This window comes from Balaenoptera ricei, chromosome 2, assembly GCF_028023285.1.
Source record: "Balaenoptera ricei isolate mBalRic1 chromosome 2, mBalRic1.hap2, whole genome shotgun sequence".
Taxonomy (NCBI): Eukaryota; Metazoa; Chordata; class Mammalia; order Artiodactyla; family Balaenopteridae; genus Balaenoptera; species Balaenoptera ricei.
Window position 1 is genome coordinate 155,635,712 of NC_082640.1, and position 17,078 is coordinate 155,652,789.

The 17,078-nt window shown below is 37.5% G+C and overlaps 1 protein-coding gene across 1 annotated transcript; it reads right to left on the reverse strand.

Annotated features, from left to right (window-relative positions):
* Positions 1–875: 875 nt before the first annotated feature.
* On the reverse strand, positions 876–16,869 carry ERH (ERH mRNA splicing and mitosis factor). The gene is made up of 4 exons (XM_059915762.1): positions 16,760–16,869; positions 13,055–13,142; positions 7,815–7,935; positions 876–1,382 (listed from the first exon to the last, which is right to left on the reverse strand). The coding sequence occupies exons 1-4, from the start codon at positions 16,760–16,762 to the stop codon at positions 1,280–1,282; spliced, it is 315 nt and encodes a 104-aa protein (XP_059771745.1). The 5' UTR covers positions 16,763–16,869; the 3' UTR covers positions 876–1,279.
* Positions 16,870–17,078: the final 209 nt, after the last annotated feature.

A 17,078-nucleotide genomic window follows, 5' to 3' on the forward strand; every position in this document is an offset into this window, starting at 1 on the left:
CTTTAAACAGTAAGTTATCTACTAGAAAATTTAAAAACGAGAGGAAAGTCTATTGTATTTGCCCACATATTTACCATTTCTGGTGCTTCTCATGTTGTTGTGTAGATCCAAGTTTCTGTTTTTATTTTCCTTCTGCCTGAGGAACTTCCTTTAACATTTCTTGTAGTACAAGTATGCTAGCAACCAATTATCTCAGATTCTGTTTGTCTGAAGAATCTTTTATTTTGCCTTTATTTTTGAATGATATGTCCAATGAATATACAATTTTAGGTTGACAGTTTTTTCTCTTAGCATCAAAAAAATGTCATTCCATTCTTTTGGCTTGTATAGTTTCAGATATTACTAGCTATTGGTGAAGTGTGATAATAGTAGAATCAGGGAATGTTCTCATATATGACTGGAGGTACAATGTAGTGTATGTTCAAGTCACAATGTGACCACAATCTTTACACTAAAACCAAGATTATCTTGTACTTTTCTGTGGTCTTTCCCTCATCCTCATAGCTTCTATACAGGGGTGGTAATCAGCATTCAACTGCTGAAGGCTATGAGAAGGCACAAGGACCTTCCAGAAGAAGTACATCACCAAAGCTAAGGAATTAACCTGGCTGCTGTTGTAGATAAGCTATGTCCCCAGAAAGAGCTTCATAATGTTTGCATCAACAGTAGGTACAAACCTTGGAGATACAACTGAGATTCACTTACAGCTCTTTAGCTTCATATAAGCCACAGCAAAACATATTCAGCACATATATAGGTTTTCTTCAAATTCACTGTGTAGCAGGCTACTGGTTTAGAAACTGATAATGTTTTGGCAAGAAAATCCAACTCAGTTCAGAGACCAAAAAAAAAAAAAGAAATCACTCAGGGGAAAATATAACTAAAGGACATTTATTTGTTTTTCACTACGACTTCGTCTTGATGACATAAGTAAAGCGCGTCACCACCCCCACCCTGATTTGAAGAAGGGTTAGTACAGTGAATGTTGTAAAGCAGATATGAACAGTCTGAAGGACTGGAACCAACATTAACCGACAAAAACCAACTTCCATCTAAATCATCATAAAAATGTTTAAGTAAAAAAAAAAGGAGTGGAGAGAAGGGGGCAAAGGGGGTTTCAGATTGAACAAGATCCTCATATTTATCTAATACATTCAATCCTGGCTAGAGTGTACCAAAATGGAAACAGGATTACTATAATACAAAACTTCTACTACAGCACACTGTACACACCTGTGTTCCAAGCCCACCCCCATCCCCCTAACGCTTCCAAACTCAACTATTTCCCGGCCTGTTGGGCCTGTCGACGAAGGAGCACGTAGATCTTCTCTTTAATCCAGTCTTTGTTATAAGGCTGGTATGTCTGGGTATCAGCTCGGTAACTGAGGAACAGAAAGGTAATAAGCAAAGTTACAATGGTCAATTACTGTCACGTTTTTAAAACCTGAAATCATAACTGCCCAATGATCGCACAGATGTGCACATGTTCATACATGAACTTAATGAAAACATAAAAGAGCTGATTACATAACTGTTGAATTTTAAGCGATATGAAGTTTAGATCACCTAGTACCATCTTACAGCAGAAAAAGAAACCAAGGCCTAGAGATCTTAAGTTAAATGTGTAATGTTACACATCTACTTCTTGACAAAGTATGACCAGAAACCATGTGTTCTTTCTCCTACATAGTTACTATTTTTATGGTTCTTTTAGTGATTAAAAAACAAAAATTGAACACTAATTCAAATTTGCTAAATTTACTTTGAATCAACTTAAAAAAAAACCTTTAATACGTTACTGCCACAAAGATTTCTTCCCTGAAAAGTATCAACAGAAGGAAATACTTTTATACACATCCAATATTTTAGGATTTGCTTTTTAATATAAACAATGCTAGAGGCTGGGAGGGGTCTGGAGTACAAGGAGTAGCATTAGCAATGAAGCTCCAATAGGATTCCAGGGTTTTGGGAGTACAAGGCATCAACTTAATAGCCAAATCACTCAAGGTATCTTTAGAGGACTCAAAAAATAGAAACATTCCAGCTGACCTACAACTGAAATCTAGCTGGTTAAGCAATAAATTCATTTTTTTGGAGTTAAAAAAAACTAAAGCTATAGTATAAAAAAAGCAGACAATAAGTAAGCAGAGATTGCACAAATACAAGGCACATCACAGTGTTTCAAAGCCATGTGCACCATCTGGTGGAAACATTGCATGGCATTCAAGAGAGGCAAAGGACGCAACTTGCCTGAAAAAACAACAACAACAAACCCTTAGGGATGCCCTAGAAAAATGAAATATCTAATTTATCAATTATTGTTTCATTTTACCCAGAAGTCTCATTTTTTAGCTTCTCAGCAAAAAATTATATACATATAAATACAAATGATAGTAAATACCTATTAAGAAGTTGCCAACTGCTAGGTATTGCTTTAGGCACTCATCTGAATCAACTCACTTAATCCTGTTTACATTACCACCCTGTGAGTAGATAAAATTATTATCCTTGTTTTATAAAGGAGGAAACCAAGGCTCAAAAAAGTTCAGTAACTTATTAGCTAAGTGACTTCAGGCAAGGAGTGAAAGCTTAAACACTCCTGACCAGAGTCCTTACTGTGAACCACTAAGGTAGAAACCTACGACCCAATTTTTGAAGAGAAACAAACTCCAAAGAAGGAATGCTTTACACCATTATCATATTCTTCCCCTGAATGGTAAGGTCAGAATCTGGTTTATTAAAAATGCATAAGCTTTCTACTTTTACAAAACATTTGGCTTTTTACTAATATCCTTTTGTTACAATGAGAAATACTCTAAAAAGTAAACCAATTTTCTTTGACTATCCTCTGTTCACACGTCCTGATTAAATAAGTGCTAATCTAGTCTACTCCAAGGTAGGGCAGAATAGACTACAATATTTATATTAACACTGGAACAGAAATAAAAAAGGAAAAGAATTTTTCAGAACTATAATATCTGGGTGGGACAGCCTTATTTAGATCATTCCCCCCACCAAGATCACTTCAGAATCCATCAACTTGCATGCTATTTTCCAACTTAAGAAATAGTTAATAATGCCTTCTTTATGGAAAGCTGTATGTTGATGGCTGTTAACTGACACTTGAAAATGAGACAATTAAATGTTAAGTACATTAATAAAATCCCTAGCTGTTGGCACAGATAAATCTTTTTAGCCTACTGTTATGGTCAGTAAGTGCAGGTTTAGGGACTTCCCTGGCAGTCCAGTGGTTAAGACTCCACGCTCCCAATGCAGGGGGTGCGAGTCTGATCCCTGGTCAGGGAACTAAGATCCCACATGCCCTACAGCGTGGCCAAAAAAGAATAAAAATAAGTGCAGGTTTATGCAAGAACAGAAGCTGTGGATCTGAGCAGGGAAATCAGCTGGGGTCTTCACTGATATCAAGCTCTCTTCCTGATTAGGAAGGAGTACCTTCCTTATTACAATAACTAAGGATAAAAATGTCCCTCTGTCTCTAAGCAAACAAGAAAAGTCCTCATCTTTGAAAGGCCAAAAGGCTGTTATCTTAATCTTAAAAAAAGCCTATTTAAAGAAGAAACAACAAAAAACAAAAAAACCCACCTAACAGATCACAGAACTGTGAAGAAATTTGTACTCTGATTTCAAATATATGAAATACAAATCCTTCATGAATAAATTTTACTATTAATGCATGGTTAGTTTGTTTTGGGTTTAATTATGTCAACAAAGTATCTTACTTATTCCATTCTTCCTCTACCGGTTTAAGGATAAATAATAAAAAATGTCTTGCCATTTAAACTTAATACAAGCAACGAGTACACAACAATTACAAACCAAAAATGAACTCAATTCTTGGTCTGAGGAATAACAGGCCAAGTCACAATCCCTGATTAAGGAGAGGGGCAGGATGTGCTGTCACAGGAAATGCCATGGCAATAGGTGACCTCTTCAGAAGCAATTTTGGAAATCTTATTTCTCTGGAACATTCAAATAACAAAGTCATATGGGCAAAATGGTTCTAAATCCAAATTTGATTCTGAAAGTTTTCAAAGGCCAAAAGTTCAACATTAGAGATAGAAACATAAATAGCTACAGTTTACAGTTTTTCAGACAAGTAAAAACTATAGATTACCATTAATCTCTCTTTTATACTATCTGAACTACTACAACATAGAAAGAATTACCTATAATAATTAAATAATTATTGTAATATATATAATTGTATATAATATATATAATTAAAGATGTCTTTTCTCTGTTTTGCTTTAATAATGCAAGTATTAGAAATCATTTTAGCATGCTAGACGTAGTTTCTGGTTTACACTTAACGCCACAAAGTTAGAAATGTTATGTTCTATCACTAATGACATACCCGTAGTATGTCCCTATAAAAGCTACTATTTTACTCTGTGTAACTTTCACTGTCAAAAAACCAACATAATACCTCTTTATTCGTTAACAGTACAATTTAACTCACTTGTGATATTTGAAACTATCATTCTACTTGTGGCAAATTTTAAAGAACCAACCTACTCACTATAATTAAAAATAAAACCCTGCCTGATGTCAACCTAGTTAAAAAGGGAGTTCCTGCCATACACCTGATACTGTTGTGCTAAGTAAGCACTGCATCCTCACCAGTAGTCCTGTGAGGCAGATGTATCTAAATTTTACAATTTACAATTGTAAATTTTACAAATAAGCAATCTGAGGTTTAGCAGTATTAAGCTAACTTGCCCAAGGGAGCTAGCAAATGACAGAGTCAGGATTCAAACTCAGCTATGTCTAATCCTAAAACTCCAGTTAGATCTTAACCATAACCTCCCAAGGTTGTAAGTAATTCCCCATCTGTTGCGAATAAGTGCCACATCCTAAACCATCAGGATTAGATACCCAATGTCTCAATAAGTGATTTTTATAGAATCAGAAAGACAGCCATTAATTTTTAAAATAAAATCAACAATTCATTTAAAGAATGAAATGAGAATATGCACACTAGCTCTGTTAAAATTTTAAGTTCCAACTGAAACATCCAATGTTTAAGTTCAAGTGTGAATATTTCCCCAAATACACCTAGAACAAAGATATATTAAAAAACAAAACAAACAAACAAACAAAACCCTCCATCATAGTGTAAAAATAAAATAAAATAAAATACCCACAGCTTAATCAGATAAATAACTTCCAAGATTTCTGAGAATATAAGACACTGCAAAATTTAGCATGAAAGAAGTCATATTAGATTCTTTCACTTTTATTTAGACCATCCTATCATTTCCGACTATAGCTCTGTAATGCAGATGAGAGAAAAGGAAGATTGCCAATAATTTTAAAAAGCTATGCCTCAAATCATATTATATTGGTGACATGTATTTTAACAACCAATATTTACTCAATATCAACTATGTGCCAAATACTATTCTAGGCACTGGGGATACAGCAGTGAACAAAAACAAAGCTCCCTGTTCTCAAATTCTAGAAAGTAAATAAACACATTATTGGTGATTTCATATCCACTAGATGATCCTGCCAACATCTGGGCCTCTCAGTTCCTTGAACTCCTCTCCTCCAATGATCTCATCTCCTGCCCTTCCTTGGCCAGATCCCTATACCTTCTCATTACCAGCAACTTCAATCTCCCAATTTCAAGCACCTTGTTCTCTGATCACTACTTCCCAATAACCCACCTTCAACAATCCTTTGACCCCACTGTGACCCGTAATTAATTGATCCTATCTGTCCCCACCCCATCCCAACCCCTACATGGTCATTCAGTCCCTTGCATTAATACTCCCTTGCATACATCCTCAACTGTTCGCAAAATCTCTGCTGATTCTCTACCTGTAGAGACTCACCTGTAACCACTCAGGTTAAGAGTGACTAGGAAAAAACTATTATCACATGATTAATTTAACTTTAAATTCATTATCAAGTACCTCTTAAACCACACATTCCCTAATCCCTTCACCCTCATAGATAATTTCTTACCTCTTTTCACAAGCCTCCTACACCTCCTCCCTCACCCTTAATTTCAAATGGTGTCCTTCTTCCTATTTTCCTGAGGTAACTAAAGCAATTAGAGAACAACTTCCCCAAGCTTCCACCATATCTGCCCATCCTTCCTACTTTACTATTAATGTACTGTCCAAGATCCTACCTAAAGCCATCAATTTTTCCCTCTACTACATCATCCCAACAGCCTGCAAACTTACCATTATTTCTCTCAGCTTAAAAACAAAATTAAAGCGAAAAAAAAAGTATTCCTTTCTCTAGCTATAACCCCATTTCTCTGCTCTCCTTCTGAGCTAAATTCTTCAAAAAAGTTGTCTGTGTTGGCTGCCTACAATTTCTCTCCTCATTAACTTAAACTCACTGGAATATATAAAGATTTTACTCCTGTCACACTACCAAAACTGCTCTGGAAGTCACCAAAGACTTCCACACGTCTAAACCAAGAGTCAGTTCTCAGTCCTCATTAATTTGATCTACCAATAATATGAAGTACTTTTGAATTGGCTTCTAGGATATCACCCTCTCTGCCCCACCAAATTCATCTCCCTCTACTCTCCCCCTCACTTATTCTTCTGCAGCTTCACAGGGTTCCTTTTAACCTAATTTATTCACTGCTCAATCCCCAGTGCCTAGAACACACATGGTACATAGTTGGCACTTAATAAATATTTGTTAAATGAATATGTATATGTCTCTTTCTGTGTGCGTCAGGCAATAAACAGATCAACTATAGTCATTACAAACCAACATAGCATAATGTATATAGCTCTATTGGCCTCAACAGTTTTCTGAGTTTTTATATTAAAATAATAAAATTATAAACACATTTCATTAAAGACCAGAACTGGATCACTTGAATGTTCTGAGTGAACAAAATGAAATGGCTATAACTGAAACACAATGAAGAGATGCAGAAAACAAAACTCAAAAATTGCAAGGAGATGCTTATTTTCACCAGCAATCTTTGGTGAGAAAGCAAGTCCAGGCTTGGCTCCAGTGGTGATCCAGGAAGTGCCTCAGAGTAGGACCTGTATGTTTTTCACCATTGAAAAATATTTTTTTCTTCTAGCACAGTGTCTGGCATGTAATAAACATTAAGGCATCTGGTGACTGAAGATCTCATTGTAAGGTACTTCCATTTTCCTCTTTAAAATTAGCTGTACTTATCCTCAGGCTCTTGTCCAAAAATGCTGAGACTGAGTTAAGCATTACAGACTCACTTGCTCCTTAGTAATAGTGGTGATAAGTAATTATTGAAATAAATTATAACAAGAATATGTTAGGAAAAAATTTTTAATTTGACAAACCTCTGAGAATAGAAAACATAAGGGTCTATAAAAAAAAAATCTCATTCTAACATGCCGAAATATACTTGATTAACACTGGGTGGAATTAAAATTAAATTCCATTTCAGTCCTACATATATTTACATTCTAAAAATAATGTCATGAAAACAGAATAATCTTAGTTTTAATCCAAAGCCAACCGCTTTAGGATAAAGACTATAACGGGGGGAAAAAAAAAACTAAGAAAAAGATTATTAAGTTTAAGGAACAAAGTTCTCAGTTCAAAGTTGATGCATACTAACTGCATCAATTAGCAAAGTTGTTAAGATTTTCCTGTGCCTTTAGCTTTATGTTGACAACTTAATTTATGAGCCACATGCAGAAAAAATATTAATACATAGTAAGCAAAACACAACGATCAGTGTCAGGCAGAGTGAGTTCCCAATACCATAAATCGCCTCAAACAAACAAACAGAAAAATACAATTTAAAAGATATGGCGGCTAATACTTACACAAGGCAGCTGAGGTCTGCCAGGTCATCAATGAAGTCAAATAACTGACTGATATCATATGTGATAGAGGGGCTGTTGGGATTCATTCTCTTCAGATGTTCTTCATACATTTTACAAACACCTAAGAGAGAGGGGAAAACCAAGATCTTACAATTGTATGAACTTTAGATATGAGTAGCGTTATATGCTAATATCATAATATTTATTTTTACAAAATTGGGCTGGGAAAAGAACAGTAAGTTGATCACTTTTGTTTTCACTGTTGCCACTAGCAAATTTTTAAAAATTTTATAAATTCACCAGAATGTTGGTATCTTGTGCCTTAATAATAAAACTTTTTTTTTTTTTGGCTGCACCGTGCACAGCTTGTGGCACTTAGTTCCCTGACCAGGGATTGAACCTGGGTCCCCTGCCGTGGAAGCGCAGTGTCCTAACCACTGGATCGCCGGGGAATTCCGACAGTGTGTGTCTTAGCAGGTTTTTCAATAAATAAATATGTTCTATCCTGTACATACAGGTCTTCATGTACCTCTAAATTGACTTCATAAATTTCCTAAGAAAAAGTAATATTCAACCACAGAGTTGTCAAAAGCCATCTTAGTAAGGGTTTTTGATTGGTACTGGTACACACACTGTGATCAGAAACATCACTCATAAGTTCCTTCATAGAAAGGGTGAAATGGAAAGGAAGTAAAAACCTTTTACAATGACGGAAATTTCATTGTAGCACTGACCCACAGTTACCATCATACTTAGCGGTGAAAGACTGAATGCTTTCCCACTCAGATTAGAAGAACACTAGAATATCCGCTCTTGCCTCTCTTATTCAACATTGTATTGGAGGTTCTAGTCAGGTTGATTTGGCAAGGAAAAGAAATAACAAGCATTCAGATTGGAAAGGAAGAAGTGTACCTATCTCTATTCACAAATGACATGATCTTATATACAGAATATCTTAAGGAAACTACAAAACACAAACTATTAGAACTAATAAATGAGTGCAGCAAGATTGCATGATATAAGATCAATATACAAAAATCAATACTTCTATATCCCAACAATAATCTGAAAATGAAATAAATAGCATCAAAAAAGAATTCTTATGAATAAATTTAATAAAAAAGATGCAAGACACACACTGAAAACTATAAAATGTCACTGAAAGTAAAGATTTAAATAAATGGAATGCTATCTCATGTTCATGGAATGGGTGACTCAATATCAAGATGGTCATACTCCCCCAAATGATCTATAAATTTAATGCAATCCATATCAAAATCTGAAGTACTTCTGCAGAAACTGAGAAGTTGATCCTAAATTTGATACAGAAATACAGGGGTCTAGGATAGTCAAAACAATATTGAAAAAGAACAAAGTTGGAAGACTCACACTTCCTGATTCCAAAACTTATTCCAAAACTACAGTAATCAAGACAGTGTGGTACTGCTTATGCATAAAGACAGGCACACAGATTAATGGAATAGAAGCAAGAGTCCACAAATAAACCCTCACATCTATGGTCAACTGCTTTTTGACAAAGAGACCAAGACAATCCAATGGACAAAGAGTAGTTTTATTAACAAACGGTGCTACAACAACTGTACATTCACATGCAAAAGAAAGAACTTGGATCCATCTCACGCCATGTATAAATATTTACTCAAAATGGCCCCGAGACTTAAATGTAAGAGTCAAAACTATAAAACCCTTGGAAGAAAATACAGACACAAATCTTTTTGACTTTGGATAAGGCAATGGCTTCTTAGATAAGTTGGACTTCATCAAAATTTAAACCTTTTGTGAGAATCTGCCTGCCAATGCAGGGGACACGGGTTCGAGCCCTGGTCTGGGAAGATCTCACATGCCGTGGAGCAACTAGGCCCGTGAGCCACAATTGCTGAGCCTGCGCGTCTGGAGCTTCTGCTCCACAACGAGAGGCCGCGATAGTGAGAGGCCCGCGCACCGCGATGAAGAGTGGCCCCCGCTTGCCACAACTAGAGAAAGCCCTCGCACAGAAACGAAGACCCAACACAGCCATAAATAAAAATAAATTAATTAAAAAAAAAATTTAAACCTTTTGTACGTCAAAGGACACTATCAAGAAAGTGAAAAGACATACCACAGACTAGGAGAAAATCTTTGCAAAACATATATCTGATAAAGGACTGTTATCAAAAATATACAAAGAACTCCTAAAATTCAACAATAGGAAAACAAACAACTCAATTAAAAAAATGGGCAAAAGATCTGAATAGACACCTCACCAGAGAAGATATACAGAAGGAAAATAAGTGTTATGAAAAGATGCCCAACATCACGACATGAGGAGATTGCAAATTAAAATAATGAGGTATCACTATACATCTATTAGAATGGCAAAAAAATCCCAAACACTGACAATACCAAATGCTGCCACAGGAGCTCTCATTCAATGCTGGTGAGAATGCAAAATGATATAGCCACATCTGAAGACAGATTGTCAGTTTCTTACAAAGCTAAATACAGCCTTACTATAGGATCCAACAATCATACTCCTCAGTATTTACCCAAAGGAGTTGAAAGCTCAGGTCCACACAAAAACCTACACAGTAATGTTTATAGCAGCTTTATTCATTGCCAAAGCTTGGAAACAACCAAGATATCCTTCAATAGGTGATGGATAACCAAACTGTGGTATATCCATACAATGGACTATTATTCAGCAATAAAATGAAACGAGCTATCAGGCCACGAAAAGCATGGAGAAACCTTAAAAACACATTGCTAGGTGAAAGAGCTGATCTGAAAAAGCTACATATTATAATTCCAACCATACAACATTCTGGAAAAGGTGAAACTATGGAGATATTATAAAGATCAGTGGTTGTCAGAGGTTTGGGGGGAGAGATGGATGAGTAGGTGGAGCACAGGGGATTTTTTAGGTAGTAAATGGTCATTACACATGTCAAAATCCACAGAATGTTCAACGCAAACATTAATGTAACTACAGACTTTAGTTAATAATGTATCAGTATTAATTCTACAATTGTAATAAACGTGTCAAACTAATACAGGATGTAAATAATAGGGAAAACTGGGAGGGCATGGGAAGGAAGCACGGGTATGATAGAACTGTACTTTCTTAACCAATTTTCCTGTAAACCTGAAACTACTCTAAAAAAAACTAAATCTATTAATTTTGTTTGTTTTTTTGTTTTTGTTTTTGGCTGCGGTGGGTCTTCGTTGCCGCACGCGGGCTTTCTCTAGTTGCGGCGAGCAGGGGCCACTCCTCGTTGCGGTGCGCGGGCCTCTCACTGTGGTGGCCTCTCTTGTTGCGGAGCACGGGCTCTAGGTGCGCAGGCTCAGTAGTTGTGGCGCACGAGCTTAGTTGCTCCACGGCATGTGGGATCTTCCCGGACCAGGGCTCGAACCCGTGTCCCCTGCATTGGCAGGCGGACTCCCAACGACTGTGCCACCAGGAAAGCCCAAATCTATTAATTTTAAAAAAGGAATGCGGGGAGGGAAAGCTCTGTATTCGAGAGGAATATTAACTACTATAACGAAGAAAATTACCATTTGGCAACCACCATGTGAGAACTGATTCCAGTATTTCCATTTTAACTTTTAAAATGGAAAATAAACCACCATTTCTAATTTTAAAAGAAAGAAAGAAAAAAAAGAGCTATCAAGCCACAAAAAGACATGGAAGAACCTTAAATACATACTAAGTGAAAAAAGCCAGTCTGAAAGGGCTACATATGGCAATGATTCCAATTCTATGACAAGGCAAAAACAATGGAGGCAGCAAGGAGACCAGTGGTTGCCAGGCAGCAGGGATGCGGTGAAGAGGGATGAACAGGTGGAGCACAGGGGATTTTTAGGACAGTGAGCCTATTTTATATGATACTGTAATGGTAGATACATGACATTATGCATTTGGCAAAACCCACAGAACTGCACAACACAAAGAATGAACCCTAATGTAAACTATGGACTTTAATAATAATGTATCAATACTGGTTCATCAACTGTAACCAATGTACCATACCAATGCAAGATTTATTAATAGGGGAAACTGGGGTTAGGGAGAAGTATATGGGAACTCTCTGTACTTGCTGTTCAATTTTTCTTTAAACCTAAAACTGCTCTAGAAATAAAGTGTATTCATTAAAAAGACAGTGTATGTACAAAGTCTACCTTAATGGCAAGTAAGGATATCAGCAGAGGAAGGGACCTGAGAAAAGAACAAGAGCCTTGCTCTTCTAGAGCAGAATCTGATGGCAGGATCAGGAAAGCTTAGAAGCTGTCTCTAATTACTACAAGTAGCTTTTTTCCCCCCACAGGTCTACCCATTGTTGGTTTTAAATGAAGAGATTTTAAGTCTAACCCTGTTAGTTTCAGATAATCAACAAATTCAGGGACATGCCCGCAGCAAAAACACCGACTATAAAATCTTTATAGGAAGAAGTGAAGAATGTGCAATTTGCTAGACAGGGTGCAGGGTGGTTTACTTGATGTAATGATTAAATGTAAAGATGAATCCAATTTGCAATGATCCAATCTATGTGCTCTCATCTAATGGTTTACTGAGGGCTAACACTTCCCTTCAGGGTGGTGCCAGCTTATCAAATGTACAGGAAAGTATACTGATTTGGTTCCATCTGCCTTTATTCACTGAGGTAATTTTTTACTTTTTAACATTCTGATGGACTAGCTTTTAACATTTATTTGTTTAATAAGCAGACCATTAGGTTCTGTAGGCACTATTAGGTTCCTCGGGCCTGCCTTAACAACTCTATGGTGCTTGAGTTTAACCACAATATATAAGGAATACCTGTAAAATATTTACATAACACAGTAACAAAATAACATAACAAATAACAGAACATTTACATAACAATCAGAGGCTTGGGAAAGTCATTATATAATGAGCTTGATTAAAAAAAAGTAAAGTAATATTTGCAACAGAAAAAGACAATATATATAATTTATATTTCAAATATTCAACAAATACGGTCCTAAATATCTACTTTCCTTGCTCAAATTAACAATGCAAGAAATCTGGAGAAAAAAACAAACCCAAGACACCTGAGAGTTGCAGCACCTACCACTCTCACCCCGGGCCAGCATCAACAAGCCGGTGTGGACGCTAGCGTGGGAGTGGGGAGTCTCTACAGCCCGGCCCCCCCTACCCCCCAACACCTCCCCACCCCCGAAACAAACTCAAAGATTTCTACCCCTCGACTAGTGTTTAAACTTACCTTCCATGCATTCATTCACAGATTCATAGTCAGCATAAGTTCTGCCTTCTGGTCTCTTGGTAGGCTGTACCAGCAAAATGGTGTGAGACTGTGGAGGGAAAAGTGATTTCAATATAAGTTTCCAACTCATATTTGATAAATTCGTAGTATGAGATAGAATCTCCATTCATGACAAATGATCATTGGTTATTAAAACACTATTAATCAGGGTGCTCCTTCTACAATACTTATGCCTTTGCCCAAGTGTAGCACCAGAAGCTGGGTTACCTTCTGTAAGGTCTCTCTTAGCCTCCCAGTCCTTAATGAGTGCTTTCTCAAACTTTTACTGCACTTACTGACAGCAAGTACTCAGCATAAGCTAACCTGTACTGTTTTTTCTCTTTTGCACCTATCTTCCTAGCCTGATTATAAACCTGCTTAGGTGTTCTATCTCCATTGGTCACTTTCTAGCTCTAGCCCTACTAAGTCCCTAGTAAAAACAGATATGGGCTGATGAAAGGAGAGAAAAAGGAAGACACTATAATGACTGCAAGCACTGCATCAATCTATGTTCTTTTTCTAACTTTAGCGCAACAGTGAAGTCACATCTTATCCAGGGATTAGATTCAAGCATTAAGGCGTAAGATAAATTGGCAATATAAAATTAGTATATATAGTTAACATTACCCTAGAAGATCCATTAAATTATTCACCTAGTAGATGACTCACCTTAAGGGGCTATGTTGTACCAAAATAATGTATTTTTAAACTCTAGAATCACACAAAATAGCTAGAGGATCACATTGTAGGAGATGTGAACAGGTCTAAAGAACAGCAGATAGACTTTTATCTTCCATCTCACCCTCACTGGGGAGCACGTTTTTGTTAGTGGGTCTATTTCAGGGTTTCTCAACCTTGGCACTATTACATTTGGGGCTGGTAGATTCCTTGTTGCAGAGGCTGTCCTGTGCATTGCAGGATGTTCGGCAGTATCCCTGGTCTATTCCCACTAAATACCAGTCGTATCTGCACTCCCCTCTCCTGGCCAAGGTGTGACAACCAAAAATGCCTCCAGAACACTGGTCTGTTGAGGGTACAACCCCTTCTAATTTTTTGCCAAGTGTGTTAAGGCTTATTAATTAAATTCAAGTATGATGTAACCTCACTGTAAACCCAATCCTAAATCAAACTATTCATATTTTTCTCTTCTGCTGTACTATTATTTTTGGGTAAAAAACAAACAAAATCTCCTAATTACAGGAAGCAAACTGTTTTGAAATGATCCGAATTTTTAACCACCAACAATCTGCAACTGAAATAGCTGATGCCTAGACTTTCTGAACAAATCACCCCCAAAATAGTACTTTGAACAAAATATGAAAAACAAAGGAATTTATCGTACTCCTCCCTCCCCATCAAGAGCTGAGTCATTCTGATTAAAAGTTTGAGGATTTGAAATAAAACAGAACTTGATGACAAGAGATGAAAAGTAATTCTCACCTATAACGACCTGAACACAATCAAGGCCTTTCTAAAATAGTGAGTAAAAGCTAAAGAAAGCAGTATATTAGATTACTTGTTATTTATAAGTTTTTATAAGTCACCAGTAGTTTCAATAGGTCATATGTTGAGAAGAAAATTAATTTATAAACTACATTAGCATTCCTGCAAAAGGGCCTGCCCCATACACTAGCCATACCAGTTGCTACTATATTACTTTTGTTCTTATTCTAATGCAAAATAAAGGATTAAGTCACTTAAGAGAGTAAAGATATGGAAATGCCTATACAGTATGCTTTTTATATCTACCCTTAAAGTGAACCTGAGCGAAGTTTACTGTTTTCAGTACTTACTGCCCAAAGACAAGGCTTAAAAATTAAGAACAAGAAATGACTAAATTTACAGAACTGTAGTCAAAAATGGTTATTATTCTTAAGTGGCAGTGCCTTTCTGTCACCAGTTTAAGATCATAATACCTCTCAAACCAATTCTGGTCACTTTCTTCTTATTGGAGCCATTTTTGGAACTCTTTCGTTTTACTAAAAATCCAAATATATTTGCCCTATCAATTTTTTCCTTCTTCTGGACAGATTTGGTCCTGGCTTTCCTTAGGGTACTCTTTCTCAGGGGAATGACCAGTTCCATATATATATATATGTATATACACACACACAGACACACACATACAAAACATAAGTACATACAGTTAAACATATATATTTATATTTGCCACAATAGGAAGATAACATTGTGAAACCTAAATCAGAAAAATAAAATTTATGCAGAATTACCTTAATAAAATCCTTATTCTGATTACCAAGTGGTTTTGACTCACTCTAATGAATAGTTAATCCGGCTTTGTTAACTTTTTTAAAGTCTCACAAACATGAACCCTAAGAATAGTCATTCTACTGCTGCAGAAATACTACAGTGCATAACATTGGCTCTTTAGCTTCAAATGCTTCTCCCCAACTACCAAAAAGAAAAAAAAAAAGAAAGTGAAGCTGGTATCTTCAGTAAAGCAAAAGTACTTAAGACTTTTGAACCAACAATTGTTCACTTTAAATACAAATTCCAATTTTTAATTCTATTTGAAATGATAAGGAATTATCACTGATATTTGTTCAACGAGAATGGGTTGTTGATATTAACTTCTGTCATTTTCCCAGATTTTGATCTAAGCATTTTAATACAATACCAAATAGTGACATAAAAGGCAGAGAAAGAAGGAAACTCAGAGATGAAACGACTTGCCCAAGGTCACATTGCTAGTTATAACAAAACGGAAACTGGAAACCCAGTCTTCTAATTCCTAGTCCTCTTTGGGAGATTATGTTGGGTCAAACATTGAAATTCAGAAAAGGACAACCTGAAGAAAGTTCCTTGTTAACAATAGCTGCATAATCTGTTAATAACTGCAGCAACCAGAAAACGAAAATTGAAGTGTGGAAGTATCCATGACTCCTCAGAATCCCTGTGAGCGTCTCCTTTTTGCGGATTACAAAATACACACACACAAGCAAAAACCAAAAAAACCACCAACAACCCTTCCCACCCACTCCACTACCAACCCGGTCAGATTCTAAAGAACCTGGACCTTCAGCTGAACCTATCTTTTCAGCCTCCAGCCCCAAGAGAATATAAATAACGATAAGCACAGGATTAAGGGCTGAAAAAACAAAAAAAACCCCCAAAAAACCCACACCAAACCAGGCCTCTGGAGATCTTAGAGAAAAGGAAAAATATTACATATTTTTCCAAAAAGGCAGAGCACAGAAAAACAAAAGCGAATAGCTGAGAGAGCACGCTACAAAGCAAAGACGACCCCTCCTGGCCCACACGCTGGGTGCAGTAGACTCAATCTGTCAGCTTCGGGACAGGATTGTCATACATCCCTCGGCCATTGTTCACACAGGAAGCTAGAGAGTTTGGAGGGAAAGGGCAGCCTCCCCACGCCTGCCTCTACCAAGCAGCAATCGGGAGAAAGAGCATCCTCCGCACCGCACGCTTTGCCCGAGCCAGCCGGCGGGCGCGCAACCGCAGGGCGGACCCTGGCTCCGGGGCCTACCGCCAGGCCCAGCGTCTCCGCGGCGGGAAGGGGAAGGGTCGACCCACATGCCGGAGGGCCGAGCAGCAGCATGCTCGAGCCGGACTGGGTGGGGAGATGTATGGGCTGGGGTCACCCTGGAGGTTGGGGGCTCGGGGAGCCGGTTAGGCCTTTCTCACCATCGCGCCAAACTGTCGCTGCAGCCGTTGCCGACTCCTCTGCCGACTCCGCCGCAGCCCACGAGTTTGGCCGCAACGCAGCCAACAGCCAATGCCCGCGAGATGAGCCGCCGGAAGTCGTCAGAAAGACACCGCGAAAGACCCTTTCGGACCATAGAGACTAACATATTTCCGGCAGCTAGAGCAGACACTGACTCTGTTTCAGCCATCTTGGAAAAGGGCGACGAGACCCACGGAGAATGTATCGGAACTTGAAAAAGAATCTTTTTTTTTTTCAAGACACTGTCTTCCGTACTCTCGTTATTATGCATGCGGCTAA

Bases quoted from the DNA above. Each gene is read 5' to 3' on its own strand.
- ERH (XM_059915762.1), bottom strand. The intron at 7,936-13,054 runs GTAAGTTTAAAC...CCTCTCTCTTAG, and splicing joins TGTGAATGAATGCATGGAAG to GTGTTTGTAAAATGTATGAA. The intron at 1,383-7,814 runs GTAAGTATTAGC...TCTGTTCCTCAG, and splicing joins GCAGACCTCAGCTGCCTTGT to TTACCGAGCTGATACCCAGA.